Here is a 15,547-nt window from a genome sequence, read left to right as displayed (position 1 = left end):
TGTCTCCTTGCCTGTTTTAGTTTGGTCTCTGATCTTTTCATTATCGTTGCTGCTTTATATTTTCTACCTTTTTAATGTTCTGAAGATGCCCTCACTGTTCTCAAAGTGCTAATTTTGGTACCACTTTACAATAAGACTACCCTTATAAAGGGTTACGTTTGTAATTCATGTATTAATTACGTTGTGAACACTTTATAAATCATTAATTATAAGACGAGAGATAAACAGGGCAACTGTGACCGACTGCTTGCCAAATAGTGAGCCCACATTTATCTGTACTGCTAAGCCTGATATTGGCTACTTAGCTTAAGAGATGCCAAGAAACATCAAGATGGATGGGTGGGGGATCAACTCAGTGAACAACAGATACGAAAGGATGCTGGCTGATGAAGAAGAGGAAGGAAGGTAGGTAGCCAATATAAGGCTTAGTCTTCTTGCCAAATAGTGAGCCTGTGTTGATGTATGAAAACTATGTTAAAACTGGTTTATAAATGGGTTCTTAATGATTAATCAAGTGTTTACAACCCAATTACTAACCTAATTATAAACCCTTTATGAATCCTTTTATAAACGATCACGTTGATGCTGCCAACACCATAGTCTTAGTGCTCGCTCTGATGCATTATAGAGCCGCAGAGTCTGTGTGTGCAAACAAAGGTGAAGGGCTTTTATAAAGTGGATTATGTTTTTGAGCAGTTTTCTGATACTGACGAGTTATCATAATATCCAATATGGATGTCAGAGCATTTCTTCATATCCGGATTGTTCCTTCATGTCTTTGTGTTGATGCAGTTCAGAGAACAGCAGCTGATGCATTTCACCTGTTCCTGTTTCCTGTCACTTTGTTTCTCTAGTTTTATTTCTTTCATCTTTTCCGTCCGATCCTCTGCAGAGCTGCTACATTATCCTCTGATCTCCGTCCTCCATGCTGTCAGATTTAACTCAATATTAACCGTTCTATCGCTGTAACTTTGCTAATATCTGCCTCTCACCCCTCTCTCCCAAACTCTCCCTTTTTCGTTCAACGTCTCTCTGTCCTCTCCTGACTCCTTGTTAGTTTCCTCGTCTGATTTTTGTCTCCCTCCTCCCTCCCGTCCTCCTCCAGGACCGAACCGGTCTAAGCTGCAGGACATGCTGGCTAATCTGCGGGACGCCGAGGATCATCCCTCCATGCAGCCGTCCGTCACGCCTCCTTCCCGCCCCAGTGTTCCCAGACTCAATGAACAGGAAGTGGGACGCTCGGAAGACGGTAACCTAACCTACCAACCGGATTACTATTCAATATGATACTTCTCAGGTTTTTCTGAACCCAGGTGTCTCTTTTGTCTCCGTAGAAGCGATGACCTTCCTGCCGTCTCCCGGGAAGTCCTTCATAATGGGCCGAGTGGACGAGGCAGTTTCTAATGAGCTGGGACTGGGAGAACTGGCCGGTCTGACGGTGGCCAACGAGGCTGAAAACTTGGCGTACGACGTGAGTAAAAAATCAAACCGTTTAACAACCCCGGCTTTAAAGGCTGCAAGAGTGTAAATGAGACCCCCCCTCCCTCCCTTAGATCACCAATAATAAAGACGCTCTGAGGAAGACCTGGAACCCCAAGTTCACCCTGAGGAGCCACTTTGACTCAGTCCGGGGTCTGGCCTTCCACCCGGTGGAACCCGTCCTGGTCACGGCCTCCGAGGATCACACGCTCAAACTGTGGAACCTGCAGAAGACGGCCCCCGCCAAGAAGTGAGGGAGAGTTCAGTCATTCAAATACTGTAAAGACGTCTGTAATCTGAGACGCTGAATCTGGATTTTCTGATCACACAAAATTCTGCTCTGGGTTTTTATCGTCCAGGTGTGCTGCTTTAGACGTGGAGCCCATCTACACATTCAGAGCTCACAGGTGAGACCCTGGTTACCTGAATCTTCACTGAATTTGGTGCCTTCTACAATTCAGTATTTTTTATAGTAAAAAGTGGAATAAAATGAATGTTTTTATTGAGATAAAAAGACAGAATCTTGTCTTTAAAAACATCTAAATGTATTCAAAATGTTTTGTGATATTGTATGTGTTGTATATTATATTATTTATAAACCGTGGTTGTTTCTGGGCCATTGGAGAAATCCTAAATCCATTTTGTCCCTTAATCTCATTCTTTAAAAGTCTTTAATGAAATAGAAATATTATAACGACTTCAAATCTGTCTGCCTCCCTGAGCAGCGGTGCGGTGTTGTGCGTCACGATGAGCTCCAGCGGTGAGCAGTGCTTCAGTGGGGGGGTGGACGGTACCATCCAGAGCTGGAACACCCCCAACCCCAACATCGACCCCTACGACTCATATGGTACGCTCCAGCAGTAACTCATCTTTGTCCCCTCTGATGCAGAACTTGGTTTTTGTAATGTTCTCTCTCTCTGTGTGTTCTCTGCAGAGCCGTCTGTCCTGCGGGGGGCGATGTGCGGTCACACCGACTCCGTGTGGGGTTTGGTTTACAGCTCGGCACACCAGCGCCTCCTCTCCTGCTCCGCCGATGGTACGGTCCGGCTGTGGAACGCCGCAAGCATCTCGCCGCCTCTCGCTGTTTTCAACGAGAGAGGAGGTACGATGCGATGACAATGTGATACATCTTGTTAAAGGTTTTGAAAGCCTCCCAGAAGCTCCATTTGCAACATCAACAAAGTAAAAATTAAGGACAAAATAAAGAAAATAGCGCATTTTATAACATATCATCGTGTGTGTGTGTGTGTGTGTGTGTGTCAGAGCTGGGAGTGCCGACCTCGGTGGATCTGGTGAGCAGCGAGTCGGCTCACATGGTGACGTCCTTCAGCACCGGACACATCGGACTGTTCAACATGGAGACGCAGCAGCTCGTCCTGCAGCTCGACTCTGCCGGACCGCCAGGTAAAATAACCGACCAATCACAGGGGGACCTCCACACTCAGGGAGGGAACGGTTGCGACCTGTACCTGACTGATCTCATTACTACATCTCCTGGTTGTAAACACTAGTTACACAAACACCAGAACACTTGCTCAGATTCTCCTATATTATATCTGTAATTAGTTTGATGCAAACCTGGTGGGTGACTCTTTCTTTTATCCCACTATCCAATAAGCTGTCTCTCTTCACCGATCGACACTGATAAAAGGAATATGTCTCCCAGTGCAGCAGTGAGGATTCTTCCTTTTTTCTTAAATAAAGACATTTGGTACATTGATAGGAACCACCGTTACAACAGTTCAAAGCTTCTAGTGATCAGCTCCTATTGTACAACAATTGACAAGCCATGCATAGTTGATCTTCACTTGAAGGCGTACAACATTTGAAGCACCTTCATAACTAGAACAGACCAAATGTAAGAGAGTGAATAATGTAAATATATAATAAAACAATACAAAGACAAGCAATACATATATAATAAAGAGGGGGAGGTGGGGGGGGGGGGAGGGTGTCCATTAATCAGTGGACAAAAATGCAAGAGATAGGAGGAAGGTTAAGAAGGGTCGCCACTTAGTGTAAAACCTAGAGGTTCGCCTCTTAGAGAATACTTCATTCAGCAGTGAGGACTCTTGATGAGTTTTGAATCATTTTTAACTGAGCTCTTTGGCACAGAGGAATCAGGCTTTGATACACACACAGTGTTTGTTAGAGGATACATTCACTGTTGGTTTAAGTTCCCCTCCTGCAGCACGTTCCCTCGATGCTTTAAGTCTCTGCGGCGGCCTTGAGATAAAACCGTCTCTCTCTGAGTGTTTCAGTTCCCGATGGACTGAAGATTGTGGGTTTTTTTTAAATGTTAATGTTGTCCTTCTCACGTCCGCCCACATGCAGAGGCTCCCTGCAAGATCAACAAAGTGCTGAGTCATCCCACTCTGCCAATCACCATCACAGCTCAGGAGGACCGGCACATCCAGTTCTTCGATAACAACACAGGTAACACCGCAGCTGCTGCAGAGGTCCAATTCTGATGAATCCATCATGATTCAAAAGGTGGTAGTGTCTTCTGACGCCTCACAGGAGGTCTGTCGAGTGAGAAGACTTCACTATTACACTGCATTTCGAACATAAAACCGAGGAAAGCAGGGATTCTCCAAAGAATCATAGACACTTTTTGAGCTTGATAAATAAAAGGGACAGAAAAAACAGTCTGATTAAAGGTGTCATTTCTTCTTCTTCTTTTGTCGAATTGAAGGTAAACTGATCCACTCGATGGTGGCTCACCTGGACTCTGTCACGTGTCTCGCTGTGGATCCAAACGGACTGTACCTCATGTCTGGAAGTAAGTATTCAGCCACCATTTCCCTAACCATACAGAGGTCCTGTCAAGCTTCCAAACTGTTCCGTAATTTAAAGGACTGAGACACTCACAGTAAAAAAAAGCATCTCTGGACAACGTGCAACATTTTAATCTACAATGAAACAGCACAATAATAATTAGTCCCGCCTCTTACGGGACCGACAGCCAATCACAGTTCACCGTATGATGTATCATCTCATATGAAGGGTGTCATCAACGCAAAACACAGCACATTGGGAAAAATCTTACCACTAATTTAGTGATATTAAGAACATACAAATGCGGAAACAACAACAATAACAACAACAACAACAACAACAACAATGTTTGTTTATTAGATTCTATTTTGAGCGCAAGTATAATGCATGTTCTTTCTCTTCTTCCTCTTCCTCTTTCTCTTCCTCTTCCTCTGCCTCTTCCTCTGCCTCTTCCTCTTCCCTACCTCTACCTCTTTATCTTCCTCTACCTCTTCCTCTACCTCTTCCTCTTTATCTTCCTCTTCCTCTTCCTCTTCCTCTTCCTCTACCTCTACCTCTACCTCTTCCTCTACCTCTTCCTCTACCTCATTATCTTCCTCTACCTCTTTATCTTCCTCTACCTCTTTATCTTCCTCTACCTCTTTATCTTCCTCTACCTCTTTATCTTCCTCTACCTCTACCTCTTTATCTTCCTCTACCTCTTCCTCTACCTCTTTATCTTCCTCTTCCTCTTCCTCTTCCTCTACCTCTACCTCTACCTCTACCTCTTCCTCTACCTCTTCCTCTACCTCTTCCTCTACCTCTTTATCTTCCTCTACCTCTTTATCTTCCTCTACCTCTACCTCTTTATCTTCCTCTACCTCTTTATCTTCCTCTACCTCTACCTCTTTATCTTCCCCTTCCTCTTCCTCTTTATCTTCCTCTACCTTTTCCTCTTCCTCTACTTCTTCCTCTTCCCCTTCCTCTTCCTCTTCCTCCCAGGTCACGACTGCTCTATCCGCCTGTGGAACATGGAGAGTAAGACGTGTATCCAGGAGTTCACGGCGCACAGGAAGAAGTCGGAGGAGTCGATCCACGACGTGGCGTTTCACCCCACAAAGTGCTACATCGGCAGCGCCGGGGCGGACGCCCTCGCTAAAGTCTTCGTATGACCGGAGACCCCGTCGCTGCGGAGCGTCCCTGAAGATGTGAGGAAGAGGAGCACGTCTCCACCTCTGAGTCTGGGCGAGGAAGCAGAAAGCTGAAGGGGACAGTTTACCTGGACTGCTCCTTCTAAGAGTTGTCAAATATTCACCCCACCCGCCTCTTCCCCTGTTGGGACTTAGGCTGGCCCGGGTCCCGAAACAAACAAACCTCTGGATGAGACGATGAATGAAAACAGGAAGTGGCAAAAAATGAATAAAAAGCAGGAACTCTCAGAACATTTCAGTAAAGCTGGAATATTATTTTCTTTCTCTCCACCGTCTCTGACCCCGGCCTGTTGGTGTTGCTTAGACTTATTGTTCATGATAATGTGCCTTTTTTCTTCACAATATGAATAGTTTAAGGTGTTGAGGAAAATGTATTTCGTGCATCAGAAGATCCACTTTTTTCAAAAATAGGTAAAGTAACGATCCATTTATTTTAAATATTCAGTCAGATCTGAATGCTTCTTTTGAAGACCAAATCCTTTCATTCATGATAAAAAGAACGCTCTAATTTCGCCTCACGATGACCTCCCTTTTCTTAAATCTAATTTGGTGCTTTTTCCTGTTTTACGTTATGCCTGCAGCCTGAAGAAGACACATAACAAACACCTGGTGGGTTTCATTTCAAAATCAGAGGGTTTCCAACACATCAGCGATCCCATTATTAGTCATTTACATTACAAGTAAAACCAAAGCAACTTACATACTCTCAACACTGTGGACAATCCTCACAGGAGCAACTTTTGGGTGAAGTGTCTGGCCCAGGGACATGCTGACTGCAGTGGGGATTGCACCCGGGCTCCAAAGATCAGAGCACTAAACCACTGAGCCACAGCCTCCCTAGACTAGAGAAGAAGTTAGGCTATGTTGATGGAGATAAAGAGGAACTGGCTTTCTGCTGCACTTTAGAGTAACAGGGAGAATTTAATTTACACATTTACATCTGAGCAGCAAACACCGACAACACGCTACAAGCTTAATGTAACCCCATACTGACAGAAAGAGGAACACTACAGAGAGATTTCACTGTCTGAATTGAACCCCTTCAGAGTGTTTGGATAGCAGCAGAACACATCTGCCGTCACATGGCTCTTTAATAGTTGTAGAAAACTTCTTTCCAAAGTGAACAAACAAATCTGAAAAAACAGAAATAATGTGGGTTTGAATTCATGTGACATTTTGGATCGAATCTCTTCTGATTCAGTGGTTTTGAAATCCACATTGTGCTGCTTCTCATTGTGTATTTAAAGTCTGACAAACTAAAGCTATTCTCATTTATTGGTTTTTATTCTTTGTGTTTATGAATTACTTATTGCCAAACTGAAAGCCAAGCGACTCAACGAGGGACGACGAGATGCTTCCTACTGAACCTGACAGTTGTTGCTAATGCTAATTAGCTCGTTTTGTTGTGAAATCACATTTAAAGTCACAGCTGTTTAGTTCCCAAACCACACACGCACACGCACACACACACACTCCCCTACAGATTTGTAAAACGCTTTTTATGCTGACTGCCTGGAAATACTGTATTTTGTTTAATTATTGTTATTATTGTTATTCTGCGCAACGACTAGTTTTTTAAAAAACTTTTGTGTTTGGTGACAGACTTGTAAAAAATACAGGTAGATATTTTTTTTATTCTCTGTTTTACTTGAAGAGTGAAGTTGTATTCCTTTGGGGGTTTCTGCTGGGGTTGTGAGAAGTATATGTGTACTTGACTTTACCTCTCAGCACTACATAACACTTTGTTTGTTGCTTTGAACCAAATTATCATCTCAGAAATTGCAGCTGTTTGTGGGACGGAGGAAAACTTTTGGGGGGGGGGGTTGTGTTGCTTTTCTTTTAAATTGCAATTGTGTAAAAAGGGTTTGTGTACAGTTTTAAAGCAGATCTATTTATAAACGTGGTGTAATTTAAGGGACATTTGAACCGCAGAGTGAAAGTCACGGACCTTAAGGAGAGCTGAATGATCAAATATTATTTATGTAAACATTTAGAAAGTTGCGGTTTGATTAAAGCTTTCCTGTGAAACGATGCAGGGAATGAGTGAAGTCTGGTTGTTCACCTCCTCATCTCAATCTGAGTTCAATGACAGGATCTTTTGGAGTGTTTAAAAGGCCGAAAATGTGACCCGAGAGTTTGGTTTACTTTACATTCTGGAACCTTTTAAAAGCTCTTAATATTCAGCCTGTGATGAGGGTTTCATTTATAGACACTGAGCAGCTTTAACGTGTCCCAAGCCAAAAGAAAAAGGTTGTAAAACCAGGAATTGAAACCTTAAAGGGAAGCAAGAATCGGTTTTGTTTTTATGGAGTCTGGTTGCTTGTTGAGTTCATGTATCCCGCTGTTGCAGAAACATGTCTACAGATGACAGTTTATTGCACCCTAAATGAAAGCATAAATCAAATAGAGCTCATATTTTGGTTTATCTTCATGCTTTGTTAATCTGAAAACAGCTGACTTACACTAGACTCCATTCACATTTATGTACTGTCTTCACTTTCTGAGCAATAGCGTCAGTGTTTGCCAATGATTGAATCTCATTCACCATTTTGTTTAAATTAGAGAGCTCTGATGATCGTCCCTCACACTACATTAGCGGTAACACTAGTCAGTAGTGACGTAGGCAGCTGAACTCTGTAAGGTTTATATTTTGTCGTCTTCAGTGGCCAAATGCAGATGTGAACCTACAAGCTGAACGAAGACAGTTCAGTTTGCCTGTAATTGATTGTTGTCCTTTACCGTGTACAGTGATTCTATTAAAGAGAGATTATAGATGCTAAACTGGCTGTACATAAAGTACATACAGGTGTTGTTCTCCTTTTTTCATTGTTGTTCTTTACTTTTCAAAATGGGATTTATCAGTAACAACAATAAAGGAATATGTTGTATATCATGCTGGTGATGTGTGTGTTTGTTTGTTCTCTCAGCACACTATCAGGAAGCTGAACCCATGCACACAAAAATACAAATCGTAAGAGTTAAAATGGGAATGAATTACAGAATGGATTTCAGTGAGTTTTGTAATTGCATTATTAACAGGAATGTGTCATTTTCCATCCCATAAAAACATAATGCATAACATTAATGCACATCATGCAAACAATGTCTTGTTATTTGTAATACTGTAAATCCTGCACAACCCTTTCAACATGGTTATTATTATATTTGTATACTCAGTTTCTTACATATTTATATTTTGTTTAAAAATTGTCTTCATTTTTAATGTTACAATAGTCTTTAAAATTGGTTAACTAAGTTAATTGTGTGAGTTTTGTACTCCCATTATTAATCACCTGTTGCTATTATTTTAGTATGATAGTGTAATTGTAACTTCCGCCCACCAGGGGGCAGCGCTGTGCCGTCAATGAGTTGACTCTGCCGTAAACATTAGCTGAAGAAGCTTGATAGCTCCTGTAAACAAAGCTGAGCCGCCTGTCTGTTAAAACACCCAAAAAACTGCCAAACCCGAAGAGGAGATATGATTATAAACACGTCCACATAACACTTAGGTAAGTATAAATTCAGTTACTTGCCAAATAGTTTAGTGCTAAGCGAAAAATTATCTCGAAAAAACCGCTTTGGTTGGTCAGCTAACTAACTAGCATAAACATGCTAAAGTTAACACTAAAAATAACATCTGGGATCCGAGCGTTGACTCAATTATGCTTTATTTCTTTACTTATTTTGGTCACGATTTATTGTGACTGTGTATGATATATTGTCAGGTGGAAATGATGGAGTGTTAAGTACAAAAAACTGGTGTAACGGATGTGTGGCTAGCTTGGTTAACGTCAAGTTAGCTCAAAATGAGCGTCAGATTCAACGGCTGTATTGTCTGATGCACAGCAGTCGGAGTCATTGGCGTCACTTTGTTAGTAAAAGAGTGGGCGACGCTTTTTCAGATAAAAAAAAACAACTACTGCATTAATCGCTCCCCGCATATAATACATGCCATACATACAATAGTTTCTGTAACTGATACGCTGCTGCAAAGTGGGACCAACCATCGCTTTACTATTCTCTATTAAATTATTACCAATATTAAACATGTCGCAGGTCCAGATTGCACCACTTGGGTTACCAGAAATACAGCTGCAACAGTCCTCCAGATTGTATATGTTCTTTGGTGCCTGCTGTTTTCAGAACTTTGTAAACAAGTGATCCTAATGCAAAGTGTTGGGGACAGAATTGGCCATGTCCCCAGCTTCCCTAGTATAAATGACACCTATGGCAATGAACATGTTAAGTCCCAAGCTGCTCCAACAATGCAAGATAATATATATAAGACATAAACAATGGAAATAATGTTGCAAGACCAGTGTGCAAGTAATGCAGGACTGAATGTAAAATGAAATACTGTGCAAGGATACAAATATTGCATATTGTGTTGTTGGGAGTCTTTGATAACCATCCTAAGTTTGGTTGTCCTTCTCAGTGTCTGAACATAAAGTGCATTTCTTGGCAGAGCTCTCCAGACTCTGGCGGTCCGACAGCAGCAGTAAACTCCGTTCCTGGAGCTGCCATGTCCCGGCCTGCAGTCTGACTGTAAGATAATGGCTGCAGAGCTGTATCCCACCAAGAAGCTGGTCCCCTCCACCTCAGCGAGCAGCACGACCACCTCTTCCTCCTCCTCATCCTCCATCCAACAGTACCAGCAGCAGAACCTGACCAACAACAACACCAGCAACGCCGCCCAGAGCTGCTGCAACTGGCAGGGCCTGTTCCCGACCATCCGGGAGAGGTCAGTCTGAACACACCAAATTCCAGCTATATAACATATAATAGTGATGAGAGGTCATGTCAATATAATGTACCATGGATGAAACGTCTATGGAGGGATCCTTACGAGCAAAATATGGTGTGTGTGTGTGCAGAAAAATATGAAGTTTTAACAAGACGAGACAATCCAAATGACAACAATGATAATCTGTGTATGAAATACAGACTTCCAGGTGTCGCAAACAAAAATAACAATTATTTGTTGTTGTGTCCTTGTAGGAATTCAGTCATGTTCAACAATGAGACGATGGCAGATGTTCACTTTGTGGTCGGACCACCTGGCGGGACGCAGCGAGTACCAGGACACAAGGTAGAACCGTTTATAATCTGAGATCTGAGATCAAGATCACACAGTTTGGTGTTCTCGAGGCATTTACTGTGGTGCATTTGAAGGTGGGAGACTGTGTGTGAGGAGCCTTGTGGTTCAGGACATGTCAAACACAGTTATGTCAAAGAAGTTTATCGTTTTTTTCCTTTGACTAAAACAAGGCTAGGAGGCCAAAAACTGGACACTAGAAGAAAGCAGAACTTGCACAAAAAGTTGGCAGGGAAACCTTTGATGTTGAAAAATGATATGATAAGTTTGCAACTTATCCATCTCATTGTGTTGTCATAACAGCAAATAAGTTATGTCATAAGAATCAGACAAACAAACAAATATCGGACTGAAATGTCAGTTTTAAGTCTGTTTGTTTTTGTTGCTCCTCCTCTGTCAGTACGTCCTGGCTGTTGGCAGCTCCGTGTTCCATGCCATGTTTTATGGAGAACTGGCCGAAGATCAAGAAGAGATCCGGATCCCTGACGTGGAGCCTCCGTCGTTCCTCGCCATGCTGAAGTATGTCGTCCTCAGACTCATTCAGTGTTTATGGACTGTGGGCCTTTAGCTTTGTCTTAATAGAAAGTCAATGAACTCCGCCTGAATTGTAAGTCTGTGAACTGAAGTCTCTGATCCTGCCCTTTATCTTCTCAGGTATATCTACTGTGATGAGATCGACCTCTGCGCCGACACGGTGCTCGCCACCCTGTACGCTGCCAAAAAGTACATCGTACCTCACCTGGCCCGGGCCTGCGTCAACTTCCTGGAGACCAGCCTGAGTGCCAAGAACGCCTGCGTGCTGCTGTCCCAGAGCTGCCTGTTCGAGGAGCCCGACCTGACACAGCGATGCTGGGAGGTGATCGACGCTCAGGCCGAGCTCGCGCTGCGCTCCGAAGGCTTCTGCGACATCGACTCCCAGACGCTGGAGAGCATCCTGCGGCGGGAGACGCTTAACGCCAAGGAGATGGTGGTGTTCGAGGCGGCGCTGAACTGGGCCGAGGCGGAGTGTCAACGGCAAGATCTGTCACCGACCATCGAGAACAAACGCCTGGTGCTGGGGAAGGCCATCTACCTGATCCGCATCCCCACCATGGTGCTGGAGGACTTCGCCAACGGAGCGGCGCAGTCCGGCGTGCTCACCCTCAACGAGACCAACGACATCTTCCTGTGGTACACCGCCGCCAAGAAGCCCAAACTGTTGTTCTGCAGCAAACCTCGTAAAGGTTTGGCGCCGCAGCGCTGCCACCGCTTCCAGTCCTGCGCCTACAGGAGCAACCAGTGGCGGTACCGAGGCCGCTGCGACAGCATCCAGTTCGCCGTGGACAAACGGGTCTTCATCGCTGGCTTCGGCCTGTACGGATCCAGCTGCGGGTCGGCCGAGTACAGTGCCAAGATCGAGCTGAAGCGTCAAGGCGTGTCGATGGCTCAGAGGATCATCAAGTACTTCTCTGATGGATCCAGTAGCACCTTCCCCGTGAGCTTCGACTACCCGGTGCAGATCGAGCCCGACACCTTCTACACCGCTAGCGTGGTGCTGGACGGAAACGAGCTCAGCTACTTCGGGCAGGAGGGCATGACGGAGGTGCAGTGTGGGAAAGTGACCTTCCAGTTCCAGTGCTCCTCGGACAGCACCAACGGCACCGGGGTTCAGGGAGGACAGATCCCTGAGCTCGTCTTCTACGCCTGAGGCGAGCAGCGAGGGAGGGGCGCCGCAGAGATTCCTGCTTCACTGCCATGTAGACTTTTACTTTGAAAGTGTTGAGACGAGCTCTCAGGTGTGAGGGACTCCTGGAGTTACTGCTGAGCCATTGAGACGTGACGGTGGAAACATGAAGACACGATGGAAGAAGTCTGAACCCTCACATTCCTTCACACCTCTGTTGTTGTTTTTGTTTCACATCTGCTGTCGTCGTAGTCATCGCTGTTTCACATCATCTTGAAATAATATCCAACATTACGGGTGGGAGATAAAGAGGAAATCATGGTATATGCAATTTTATATTACGATTAATTCTAACAAATTTAGTGGGGAATTGTTAATGGTTAAAAGGATCTTAAAGGATTGTCCGTTTGTAACGCTAAGACAGTGAGTTATACCTAATGAATCAAAGTGCTTAATCACAATAAGCTGACACTAAAAACCCCATGCTGGCATAAACCTGATTATTGACCTACAGTATTGCTCTTAATGTCCATATATTGTATATCCAGAGTGTTTTTTTTAAGCAGTTACCTTGTTATTATGAAGTATAACACTAAAGACACTTTCACTGGACATTTTATTATGACTAACCCCAGGAACTTTTAAATGCTCTTTATTAGTAAAGTAAGTACAAACAAAAGCAGCGCTTAAAAGACTTAAGATCAACGTAAAGTGCTTTTTTAAATGAATATAAAACTTTATTCTCGTCCTGGAAAACTTTTCAGGCTCACAAATCTTCTCATCATTTAATCCCTGCAAATATAAATTGTAAAAAATACAAACTAATCCTATAAAACCTGCAAAGATGAATCTGTTTCAACTCAAAACAAGTCTGAATTCTCCTTATTTCAGCTTGAATTTGAAGACTTTGATTTCTTTTTACTACTTTTTGATTGTCAACTAAATATTGTAGAATAAGTTGCAAGTTTGAGGAAGTTCTGTTGGGTTTTGGAAAACACTGATTGTTTTTTCAACCTATTTTCTGATTGGCCCAACAACTCATTGTTTCATTGACAATGAAAATAATGAGTCGCAGCCCTACTACCTGATTAAAAATGGTTTCACAGTTCAGTTTGAGCATCCACCATCCCTACATTGATAGCGTTATGATGAGAGAATCATATAGACGTTAAAATGTTTAAAGGTGCCATAGAGTGCAAAACTGTATTTACCTTGGCGTAGTTGAATAAGGAGAGGTCGGTACATTGAACTGACATACCGTGAACCTCAAATACCGTCGTTCGCTCCTTCACGTGCAAATCATGAATATGCATATCACAGCGGTAAAATGGGCGAATTACAACAATCCCTGTGTGTGACGTAACACACGGTAGTCCAGCCCCAACATCTGCATACACCAGCTGCTGGAAACACTAACGCTAACACTCACCACTCCGTAACGTTGCTCTCCAATCTCCGACCAGCTGGCTGTTCTTCAAAGTCATCGGTTTCCTCCTCCGATCGAGGCTCAAACATGTACGGTTGGATGCCAATAGCCTCCATGGTTCATCTCTCACAGTTTCGCAAACTTCACTTACTTCTAGGCTCTGAGGCAGCCATGGATTGCTCCTTGTAAACCAGCCAATCAGAGCAGAGCTCGTAATCATTATCTAAATGAGTTCCAAATAAGGCAATGCAGCTTGTTTCATTCTAGGACCAAATCATAGGGTTGTAAATGGGCCTGTAAAACTGCATCTGGACATTTTTTGGATCAACTAAAGTTATATACCTTCTTTGTAGACATCAGAGAACAATTTAAAATAGCAGATAGATGCTCTCTATGGCACCTTTAAATGGTTCTTCTAGTGACTTTGGTTTAATCTAAAGAGTTGTAAACATTCCTGCTGTTACTGAAGAACTGAAGGACTTTAAAGGAAAAAAATAAAGCACTGATTCTGACCTGTGCAGGGGTTCTGGTATTTAAAGCTGAAGATTACGTTCTTATATATCAGTATTTGACACCCCTGCTTCGTTTTATACACACTACTTCAGACATACAGTAACCCTCCTCTGGTGCTCTATACTCTCTTCTTCTCGGATGAAATGTGAATGGGCATTTCATACATCATCCACCTGAAACTGTACCTGTACATCTAAAAGATTTAAACTATAACTTTATATTTTTTGTGTTTATGGTTAAAGAGCAGTATTCCTCAGCTCCCGTGCTTTTATTTTGAAAAACTAGACCCTGATTTTCACCCATGTTGCAGTCATGTAAATATTTCCGTGATTGTGTCCTGAGAAACTTCTTCTTCTTCACCAACTCTCTTTGAAATTGGAGGAAAAAGCTGTTTTATATGATTCTATATTGAAAAAACATATTTTTGGATGTCTTTGTTTCCTGTTATCTGATTCCAACCAGAATGTGCAGTGAGTCGGTGGCCTTATGAATGTGTTGTTGTGAAACATTTGGAAATAAAAAGGTTCAGATGTAAACGTTTGTCCGTCTTTCTTTTTATCCTGCAGACATTGAGTGTTCTTAAGGTTTCATTGTAATTCCTTACTCTTATTTATTATTGATAAATGTTATCATGAGTCGAATTAAGGAGATTTTTTTCATGAATTCCCCGCTTTAGCAGTCATCAGAGACAGGAATAAAGAGAGCTTCTTGGACTGGTACTAGTATATTTACTTGAGTAGAATTTTGAGATACTTTTGTCGTACATTCACCCAAAATTACAACATATCAACAATAAATCATTATGCGTTATAGATAATATAAACCATATGCCTTTATTGGTCAGACTTGGTTTTTATAAGTTCTATACATTTACTATGAAATGATTAAAGTGCAATATTTTCTGAAACAAATGGACCTGAATATACCTCACTGGCAGACATGAGAGATGATTCAAAAGAGCAGCTGCGTATTCAATAACAAACATTTACTCAAATACAATTTTAACGTACTTTTGTTGTAGATTCAGATAAATAATACAACATATAATCAACAATAGGATCTATAACTGTGTAAAAGATAAGACTGGTCAGTAGAGGTATAGTAAATATAATGGAAATGATTGATTCTATGTGGTACATAATACAAACATTAATGCAAAATAACAAAATATTAAAGAAATAAACATTTGTATGGGAAAAAATCACTTAGAAAAGTAATAAAAAAACGTCAAATTGTAGGTATTCTTTATAATACTATAGAAGTGTATTATAAATATAGCAGTACATACCGTTTTTGTTGTTTCTATGTATTATTGAATACATGTCTGCTATGTTGTGTGTTTGAACATTTTTAAATAAAGTTTGAAGGGAAAAAAACGGTTTACTCGATTCGCTGTAGTTTGT

General features: G+C 42.3%; 2 protein-coding genes across 3 annotated transcripts in view; both read left to right on the top strand.

Moving 5' to 3' along the window:
- Positions 1 to 8,340, top strand: part of strn (striatin, calmodulin binding protein) — a 39,439-nt gene extending 31,099 nt beyond the window's left edge. The window contains exons 9-18 of one of the 2 annotated variants that reach the window (XM_063884834.1): positions 1,106 to 1,249; positions 1,335 to 1,471; positions 1,554 to 1,729; positions 1,839 to 1,886; positions 2,205 to 2,326; positions 2,414 to 2,581; positions 2,743 to 2,883; positions 3,814 to 3,915; positions 4,175 to 4,261; positions 5,239 to 8,340. In XM_063884834.1, the coding sequence (XP_063740904.1) occupies positions 1,106 to 1,249; positions 1,335 to 1,471; positions 1,554 to 1,729; positions 1,839 to 1,886; positions 2,205 to 2,326; positions 2,414 to 2,581; positions 2,743 to 2,883; positions 3,814 to 3,915; positions 4,175 to 4,261; positions 5,239 to 5,408 (1,295 nt within the window). In that variant the 3' untranslated portion in view covers positions 5,409 to 8,340. Of the gene's footprint in view, positions 1 to 1,057; positions 1,250 to 1,334; positions 1,472 to 1,553; positions 1,730 to 1,838; positions 1,887 to 2,204; positions 2,327 to 2,413; positions 2,582 to 2,742; positions 2,884 to 3,813; positions 3,916 to 4,174; positions 4,262 to 5,238 lie in introns of both variants that reach the window. The other variant, XM_063884833.1, reaches the window with a different exon arrangement.
- A 495-nt stretch (positions 8,341 to 8,835) lies between these two features.
- On the top strand, positions 8,836 to 14,680 carry LOC134865321 (BTB/POZ domain-containing protein 3-like). Its single transcript, XM_063884835.1, has 5 exons — positions 8,836 to 8,956; positions 9,913 to 10,188; positions 10,446 to 10,536; positions 10,943 to 11,061; positions 11,197 to 14,680. The coding sequence occupies exons 2-5, from the start codon at positions 10,001 to 10,003 to the stop codon at positions 12,227 to 12,229; spliced, it is 1,431 nt and encodes a 476-aa protein (XP_063740905.1). The 5' UTR covers positions 8,836 to 8,956; positions 9,913 to 10,000; the 3' UTR covers positions 12,230 to 14,680.
- Positions 14,681 to 15,547: the final 867 nt, after the last annotated feature.

Source organism: Eleginops maclovinus, chromosome 5 (genome assembly GCF_036324505.1).
Source record: "Eleginops maclovinus isolate JMC-PN-2008 ecotype Puerto Natales chromosome 5, JC_Emac_rtc_rv5, whole genome shotgun sequence".
Classification (NCBI taxonomy): Eukaryota; Metazoa; Chordata; class Actinopteri; order Perciformes; family Eleginopidae; genus Eleginops; species Eleginops maclovinus.
This window is presented reverse-complemented; position numbering and strand designations above follow the sequence as displayed.